At 42.1% G+C, this 9,432-nt stretch overlaps 1 protein-coding gene across 2 annotated transcripts in view; it reads right to left on the bottom strand.

The window, feature by feature from the left end:
• DOC2A (double C2 domain alpha) overlaps nucleotides 1-9,432 on the bottom strand; it is a 32,600-nt gene that overhangs the window by 4,435 nt on the left and 18,733 nt on the right. The window contains exons 5-10 of one of the 2 annotated variants that reach the window (XM_034419715.3): nucleotides 4,010-4,119; nucleotides 3,769-3,895; nucleotides 2,915-2,974; nucleotides 1,452-1,609; nucleotides 897-978; nucleotides 695-791 (exon numbers count right to left, since the gene is read on the bottom strand). In XM_034419715.3, coding sequence (XP_034275606.2) covers nucleotides 695-791; nucleotides 897-978; nucleotides 1,452-1,609; nucleotides 2,915-2,974; nucleotides 3,769-3,895; nucleotides 4,010-4,119 — 634 coding nt within the window. The remainder of the gene's footprint in view (nucleotides 1-694; nucleotides 792-896; nucleotides 979-1,451; nucleotides 1,610-2,914; nucleotides 2,975-3,768; nucleotides 3,896-4,009; nucleotides 4,120-9,432) is intronic. The other variant, XM_034419716.3, reaches the window with a different exon arrangement.

Here is a 9,432-nt window from a genome sequence, read left to right as displayed (position 1 = left end):
TAGCTGGTGAAACATCCAGGAGAAAAGAATATTTTTAGCTCAAGCTGGAGCTGTGGAATTCTTGCTGACCCGCGAGCTTGGTTGTTTGCTTGCAGTCGTGTCATTACACAACTAGGCAACGTCATCGGATGAAGTTTTACCCAACTAGGTACAGTAACATCAGATGATGTTACCTAGTTTGGTAATGAAATGTCTGCAAGCAAACAGCCAAGCTCAGAGAGCACCAAGGTCTCCCCTGCATGATATCCTTTCTGTGACATTCTCCTGCCTTATTATCAGTGTAACTGTTAGGACTTCCTCTTTAGCATCTTGAGAAGAATGCTGAGAACTTCCTGAATGAGCAAGAGACTCCTGACTATCCCTGTAGACCAATAAAGGAGAATATCTGTAGCTCAGGTTTGAAATGAGGAGTCCTTGGTACTCTCTAAACTTAGTTGTTTTCTTGCAGACATTTCATTACCCAAACTAGGTAGCATCATCAGTACTACCTATCATCACCATCATTAGGTAACATCGGTGATGTTTGGTTAATGAAATGTCAACAAGAAAACAACCAGGCTCAAGAAAACATTAAGGACCCTTCACGTCCTTGCAGAATTAAGGTTTAGGCTTTCAATCCAGATTAACACACCCAGTGTCTCCTAGACTACATGACCCTTCCCTAAATCTAGGTGATCCTCTTCCATCTTCTCACCAATGAAGTCATTTGATTTCCCAATATCGTAATCCCAAACGGTGATTTCCAAGGATTTATGACCAAGATCTGACTGTTCAATCTCATAGAAAAAGTCCTGCAATGGGGCAGATAAGTATAAAAAGTTAGGAATGTATAGGACCTGACCCCCTGTCTCATTCCCCCAATCACACAGTACCTTTTTTGGCTGTCCTTTATTTACCTCATTGTACTCCGGGTTTAGAGTTTTCTTCTTCACAGTTGTTTTATGCTTTGATTTTTTCTCTTCATCCGGCTTCAGGTAGCTGCCGGAAGAGAGAAGAAGAGGGAACGGGAGAGTGGGAGATTAAGCCCATACATAAAGACAGTTGTCCTCCTTCTCAGGAAAACAACCAGCCTGTGCAAGCGCTAAAGCGCCACTATAAAAACTCAACAAGAAGTCATAAATCCAAAGCACCGAGAGAAAATGTGAAATGACTACAGCAAATGGGACATCTTCCGAACATTAATTCCAGGGTTATTAAAGATAGTCTCTAAAAGCTTTCCTAAATGGGAACATTACACATGGTCTCTTGATCGACTGGAGGCTAAAGAAAAGAGTCTCTCTTGAGGCTAAGGCTTCCACGTCTGAAGCAGACATGGGAGAGACTAAATTACATCTCTTCCTTCCCTCCCCAAAACTCTAGACTTCTCCCCCCACCCAACCATCTTTAAGCATGATTGATCTTACCCAAGGATTAGAACCCCTCTCTTCCCTTTGTATGTATGCATTTCTCACGTTTTTACATAAGGGTCCGAGTAGCCGCATACATCCATAGCAGCTAAGTGGGCGCAGCGGAGAATAGACACCAGTAATCCATGACGTTCGGAGATGTATGTGAGGGCGAGCAGGATGCGACCCCTTTCTTCCAGGGCCCAGCCAGCTGGGGGTTCCAACTATGCAGTGGGGGAAAGGAAAGGCTATTGAATGCTTTTGTGTCAAATGCCCACCCTCCGGCCTTCCCAAACAAACTTTTGCAACTGGGTTCACACATCATTATTTATTTTTTTAACTATACCTTGCTGGATAAGCCACAATGGCCTAGCTTTGCATAAAGTGCTAGGTCACAATCCATGGTTTGTGAAGCACCACAACTGAGTTCACAAACCAAGTAAAGCATTGTACTGCAGGGTTACTGCAGGGGTCCCACAGACACCATGATCTCCAAGGTGAGCAGAATGGTAAAACATAAACTCTTATCAATAATTACATTTAATTTGTTATGGTTATTTTCATTTTAAGAATGATAATTTTGGTGGTGTCTACTGCTTGAAACATTTGCTGACCCCTGGCTTAGCTGGCTGTGTGAACTAGGCCTTAGTTAGGCCTTGGACAATTTGAGACCCAGGTGAAACGTTTAGAAGGCCTTGCATTCAGCCTTGGGCTTTTGAATTCCTTGAGCCCAGGGCAGCCTTCCCCATTTTAGCGTCTTCCAGCTGCTCTGAACTACATGCCAGGTGAGGTATGGTTATGGTCTTGGACTAAGAGCAGGGAGACCCAGATTCTACCTCAGCTATAGAAGCTCAGTGGGTGACCCCAAGGTATCCCAAAGGTTTATTGGAGGGGAGAACTGGGCAAGGGCATTCTGCATACACCCCTTGAACTCCTGAATGAAAATAGGTGGGAGGTACATCTAAGGAATATTCCAGCCAGCAGAGTCAACAGTGATCCTAGCTGGGAACCACAGCTGGAAGGCATCAGATTCGGAAAATGGACCTGGGATGTCATCTCAACAGTGGGCTTTCTTTTGCCAATTCCTGCTACAGTCTCTTCCTAACTTCTTGCTATCTTATTGCTCTTCTCAGGGACAGCCACCTCCAGCCCTCATCCTAACTTCATGTTGAGGGAAGGCCTGCTAGGGAAGAGGGTTGGGAGGGGAAATTCGGTGAGGGCCATCACATCGAGTTCTCGGGTGATTGGAGGACCTGGGAGGAACTCTTGAGCAAGTGACAAGCTCAGATCGCTTCCATAGACCAGCTGCAGTATTCTTTGCCAGTTGGCAAGGGAAGGAGAAAGGAAAGGAACAAAGGGGGTGGCTCTGTTTGGGGTCTGGTCCAGCCCTGCTACTCAGCAGGTAGGTTCCCCCAATGGGGCAACAACCCTTGGCAGGGAGTAGGTGGTCCATCCCCGACCTATCCTTCTGTTGAGGAATTTCAGGTGCCGTCTTTGGGGCGGGAGTAAGATGGGAGAAAAACTCTCACCTCTCTCAGATAGCAGGAGATTCCACGCAGGGCGGCAGTCATAGAAGAAGGGGATGCCAGCTGTTGTGATAGGAGAGAATTTAGCGAACTTTTAAACAAGGGCCCCAGAAAAATCAAGGGGTGTAAAGGCCCCTTGGAGAAGTGCGGAAGAATGGGACAAGTTGATGAAGAAATTTAATGACAGGCCCAATAGAACCGATGTGTGTTTTGTATATGTGGCTCTCAATGGTGGTGGAAAAATTAGCCTACATTAATTTGCCCCTAAGAAAGCTGAATTCTATGAATGGCACTGAGTCTATAATGCAGATTTCCTTGCTCTGATATGGAATGATGGTTTGCAGGACAACACATCCAGCTATGAAAGGGAACTGTACGTGGTTTGGGTTGCTTGCCTATTTTTCTTTAACCATTGGCAAGGGGTTGAGGAGATTTGTCTCCCAAAGAGTAAAACCCTGATTAATCATCTCTCTCACCCACCAGTTTTTGACTTTAAACCAGGCACAGCTATTTGTTTATGAAATAAATTGGCTCATGCTGTGTGTAAGTCTCTTCTTGCCTTTGCATTGTTCTACTAGGAATATTTGATCATTCCAATTGGTGAAAAGGTAGAAATAGTTGTGAAATGCAGGTAAAAAGTAGGAGATTTGGGTTTGGGGTGGGTGGGCAGGGGGAAATCTCATACAAGTTCTAGAGAAAAGCAGGATCTTAAGAGGGAGGGTAGCAGACAGCCAAAGTGACCAGCAAAGAAAAGTAACTATAGGTGTCTCTGAATTTGCAAGCCTTACTAATGAATCAGATGCAGATAATCACCGAGTCATTGCAGGTTATACAACCTTCTTTGACTGAGCTCTCACCGGTTGTTGCCGTTCTAAGCACAAGTTGAAGTGTCTCTTTTGGCCAGGGCGCAGGCGTCTCAGCGGCACCCGCGTCTCTCCGATGAACTCATTGTGGGTCAATTTATCCTCATCACAGACAGTGATTCTGGGAGGCAGAAGCAGAGAAGAAGAATGGAGAATCACATTGAGGGAAGACAGCACAGGAGAGGAAGGGGCCGTGACATGAGATTGGAAGCAAGAAAGGTGGGCTTTATCTCACCGCAGGGTTTTCCGAGCCATGTCCTCTGCAGTTATCCCATTATAGATGAGAACCTCGTTCCACACAGGGTTCAGAGTGTTGTGTTGAGTGCGGGTCTTCAGTTTGTTGGCCTGAACAGAAAAAGGAATTGAAAGGGAAGAACAGAACTGTTGAGAAGTGCTACAGGTCATCCTCGACTTACGACCATAACTGACCCCAAAATTTCTGTTATTAAGCAAGACAGTTGTTAAGTGAATTTTGCCTCCATTTATTGCCTTTCTTGCCAGAGTTGTTAAGTGAATCACTACATCTGTTAAATTAGTAATCCAGTTGTTAAGTGAATCTGGCTTCCCTATTGACTTTCCTTGTCAGAAGATCGCAAATGATGACCACGTGACCCTGGGATTCTGCAACCGTTATACGTATGAACCAGTCGCCAAGCATCTGAATTTTAATCACGTGACCATGGGGATGCTGCAACAGTCGTAAGTGTGAAAAACTTTTTTCAGTGCCCTTGTAACATTGAACAGTCACTAAATGGATGGTGATAAGTCGAGGACTAGTTGTACAGTAAAGCCTGAATCTGTTCCCTGTCCTGAGTACTGGGAAACCAGGATATAAATGGATTTGCAATGCTTTTCCGTCTTCATCCTGCTAAACCCGTTAAGGCTCAGGTAGTTCTCGACTTACAACCGTAATGGCCCATCACAATCGTAAGTCAGTGACAGCCAAAAAATATGATTGGCACAATTTCATGAATTTTTTTGCGGTAGTCAGTAAGTTAATGTGGCAGTCATAAAGTGGCTGCTGTAATTATACTTCAGCTTGTAAACAAACCAATGACTCACTATGGACAGAGTTTTGTTAAAAAATAGAAGGTGCTGGTTTTCAGCAAAACCATCACAAAATGTGGTCCCATGATTGAATGATGCTGCAAATGGCTGTTAACTGCAGTTGTGTTGCTGAGCTCCCTCATGTTATGTCATCCTTTCAGAAATATTTCCTTACCAGATTCCTTACCAGATTGTTGACTGGCAGAGCTCCCAATGTACTAGAAAAGTTATTAAAAATTCAAGGAGAAATTCAGAAATATATCTCCCTTAAAAGTAGCTCATGTTAAGAACAGTACTATCACCTCTGCTAAACATTGAGAAGATAAAAATAATAATAATTAGGTACAGGTTTAATTTAGAACATTTTAAAAGTTGATTTACTTTGCAAACCTTTTTTTTTAGGACTACAGGTAGTCCTCAACCACAACCACAAACAAAATGTATGTTGTTAACTGAGAATTAGTTGAGTTTTGGCCCATATTACGACATGCCTTGCCACAGTTGTTAAGTGAATCACTGCAGTTGATAAATTAGTAACATGGTTGTTAAGTGAATCTGGCTTCCCCAATGACTGCTTCTCAGAAGATCGCAAAAAGTGATCACATGACCCTGGGACACTGCAACCGTCATAAATATGAATCAGTTGCCAAGCATTGAATTTTGATCACATGATCATGGGGATGCTGTAAAGGTTGTAACTGTGAAAAACAGTAAGTCACATTTTTCAGTGCCGTTGTAACTTTGAACAGTCACGAAATGAATTGTTGTAAGTCAAGGACTACCTATATTAGATAAAGAAATGGGGGAGCGGGGGGAAATGGAACTTTGTTGCTATACATATTGATGACTGTAAGAATTTTATATGCCCAGAAATTGAAAGAAGTGTTAACTCCCTCTTTAGTGGAATGGATTGAAAAGATGATGGAACAGGTGGAGATGGCGAAGTTGACTGTGCTAATTAGGGATAAGAATGTAAATAGTTTTATGGTTACTTGGAAACCGTTTTTGGACTTTCTGTGTGAAAGAGGAAAATAAAATAAAATGTTGGCTTTGGGGTTTTGACAATCAACTGGGTTATTGCTATAGAAATGGCTAATAGTTACTATTTGATATAGTTAAATGTTGAAATTATAACTTACTGGATGAATACCCGGGGAAAAAGTGACTTATGACCATTTTTCACACTTACGACCATTGTAGCATCCCCATAGTCTTGACAGACTCTCATTGTCATCATCACCAACAAAGTATATCTGGAGAAACGAAGGCTGCTGCTGAGGCACCACCATAATACTCCCTATCCTGTGGTAGACTTGCCTCTGCACTTTGGATGTTGGCATAAAATTTCCCTCCTTCACCTCTCTGGCTCCAAAAGACGTCATTCTGAAGCATCCGTTGTACTTCCGGGCAGCAGAAAGACAGTCTTTTCCCTTTAACTGGTGTTACAGTATAAAGAACAGATTCGTCTGAACTGAGGAGGTCAGGGTAAGAAGTGAGTTGGGGCTGGGACACTATGCAGGAGAAATTCGGTTCACAGTCCGTTGGCTCAGTGGTGGTCGGTGATTGAAACACATAAGGGAATATCTCTCCCGCCGCCTTGAGTCCCAAAGCCGTTCCATAGGTGGAAGGCGTAGACATTTTGGTGAGGTAGCAACATTTAGTACTGTAAAGAGCCCCAGAGCTCCCCTGAGTGAAGGAGTGGAACGTCTGCCAGTTTGAACGGAGGGAACGGAATGTGGGGCAAGTGGCAGTTGGAACTTTTCAGGTGGGGAGGGGGAGTAGAATGTTTAACTCCTTAGTATCAGAGCATATTAATATATTGTCTATGAACATACTGTTATATGAAATACTAATGATCTGATGGTCATTTCTAAAAATCCTTTCTTAGCAAGCATCTAGAAGTCAAGAGGAACGTATTGCCAAATTTCAAGTTTGTAGGCTTTGCCGTTCTGGAGATTTCGTGATGAGTGAGTGGATTTTGCTTTTTTATATATAGGATACATGGGATGAAGGTGTGGCTAACTGATGAGGGCTTATAAATCTGAAATAGATCTATCTTAGTCTCCTTAGTCTCCCAATGGGCAGCAGGGAGCTTGCTGGTTGCTGGAAAAAAAGCCTAGAAACTAATGGATTGGGATTTCACTGAACTAGGGCTGCATAAAAATCTTGGTTTATGTAGGAAAAACCCAGCTAAAGAGAAATACATATACATATATATATGTATATGTATATGCCAAGACACTTCCAATTTTACGTGGGAGAAAACCCGAATAACCAAAGACCTACATACAAACACCCGCAAAAACCTCAGAAAACAAATATGTATACATACATACATACATACATACATACATACATACATACATACATATATAAAATGCATCTTATTGTACCAAAAAAAGGTCATAAGTCACTGCTTTTTGTTTCCTTTTTTCATTTCTTTTCCCCTTCCCTTCCTCTAACTCCTCTAACCCTTTCCTTTCCCTTTCCCCCTGTTGTCTTTAATTCTAAAAAGTAAATATTTCCCTGTCCACTCATGGGCACAGTTCTCATCTCTGTTCTTAGCCGAGGGAGCCACTGTTGTCCGAAAAAAATTTCCGTGTTCATGTGGCCAGTGTGACTATACGCCTAAGGCACACAGAATGCTGTTTAACCTCTCACCAAATTTGTACCTATTAATCTACTCACATTTGCATGCTTTCAAAGTGCTAGGGGAGCAAGAGCTGGGTAAGGAATGGACGGTCCCCCCAGTTGTATTTTATACTAAGATAATTTTTTAATAAAAATATATTTAAAAAAAAGAAAGCTCGTGTTGAACTGTATATCACAGTCCAACATCAGCGCAGGAAAGGTTTTATGACATTTTGTATTATGTAATAAAATGCTTTATGATCATTTTTATGCCATAGAGTGTTTTATAAGGTTTGCCAAATTTCAATTCCATGGGAGGCATGGGTCCTGTATTTTGGGATGCATTTTGTAACTTAGCTCATTTGAGATACCTTGGTTCAACAATTGTTTCTATAAAATGCACCGTTTCATCCAGTTGAAAGTTACGAAAATCAGAGTTTTAGTAGCATGTACATAAATAGAAGGTTTCTGGCTTAGTGTGTTAGCTAAATCTAGCCTATTATTCCTTGTACAAGGTGGGGAACAATAGCCTCTTTATGACTTGTGCACTTCAATTCCCAGAATTGGCTGGCCCAGGAATTCTGGGAGTTGAAATCCACAAGTCATAAAAGGGCCATCGTTCCCCACCCCTGCTCTAAACAATTTGAATCCTTTTACTGGGGAATCAGAGTGTCTGCAGAATCTGCTGTTTTCATCCAAATGACCAAAATAACTTTGCACAGTTGTACTGCATACTCTGCACTTATACACATGCCACATCAGGACTCCTGTTTAGAAGAGGTACTTATGCTGTGTTGCTAAAATGCTGCATTTGTTATTTAGTTTCTTGCTCCCCCTGTGCACATGATATTGTCAGGTGCAAAGAATCGGGAGCATAGGTTAAGTTTTAGTTAAACTGATTTATTGCTCAAGTCTATTCAGAAGAATCTAGTCAATTAAAGGTCAGCACTAAATTGGTGCTAGAAACGGGACTAAACTTGCAGCTTTTGTGGACATATAAAGATTCTGGGCTCAGTGCTCTCTTGACTCAGCCCCCAGGCTTTGCCTCTTGTTCTCATACAGCTAGTAGGGATTCATAACTTCTGAATCTCTTTCCCTCTCCCAATCAATTACATGTTGTCCTTGGCATGAGTAAAACAGCTGAACCCAGGTGTAGCAACTCCTGAGAGGAGACTCTAGTTTTGACCAGGACTGTGATATGGATTGCACTGTGATTTTGATTTTATGGAAAAGTGTTAATTTCATTTGGCCAACTAGAGATAGAAAAGTACACACAAGATGTCTAATCCCAAAGCTGGTGTTACCCTCATGGAGGGAAGAAGATCAGAAATACCTAGACCAGCTCTCCGTTTCCTCCAGCTTGGCTAATAATTGCTTCAAGATAAGTGGGTGGATTTAGACTGGGAAAACAATACAGGCAAAAACTTATAGCACCTGCTCCTCCCAGCTGCTTCCTACCATCAGGCTTACGGTGCTAGTTTTTGAGCGTACATAAATAATCATAAATATTAATTTGGAAGATCTGGTCACATATTCCCTTGTCACATCTTTTTTGGCCCTGAGATAATGTAATTTCGGCAATCAGAGATTTTTTATTCCAAACTCCAATTACAGCTAGTTTAAAAGCCTCTTATTATCGAATAAGTTATGCAAAATTTGTGTGCGCTAAACTTCAGCATCAGAGGGAATTCCCGGTAGGATGCTGTGAAGAACATGCGGGGGATGAGCTCACAGTCCAAGGACAGTTTGAAGAAAAGACATTTTTCATAATCTATGAATTGTCATTATTATTCTTAGCAGCAATTAGCAATAGCAATAGCTCTTAGACTTATATACTGTTTTACAGTGCTTTACAGCCCTCTCTAAGCAGTTTACATAGTCAGCGTATTGCCCCCAACAATCTGGCTCCTCATTTTACTGACCTCAGAACGATGGAAGGCTGAGTCAACCTTGAGCCTGTTGAGATTTGAATTGCCAAAT

The sequence above is a fragment of the Pantherophis guttatus genome, chromosome 4, assembly GCF_059756535.1.
Source record: "Pantherophis guttatus breed Tessera chromosome 4, ASM5975653v1, whole genome shotgun sequence".
NCBI classification, from domain to species: domain Eukaryota; kingdom Metazoa; phylum Chordata; class Lepidosauria; order Squamata; family Colubridae; genus Pantherophis; species Pantherophis guttatus.
The sequence above is the reverse complement of the archived record's forward strand: the minus strand, read 5'-3'. Positions and strand labels throughout refer to the sequence as shown.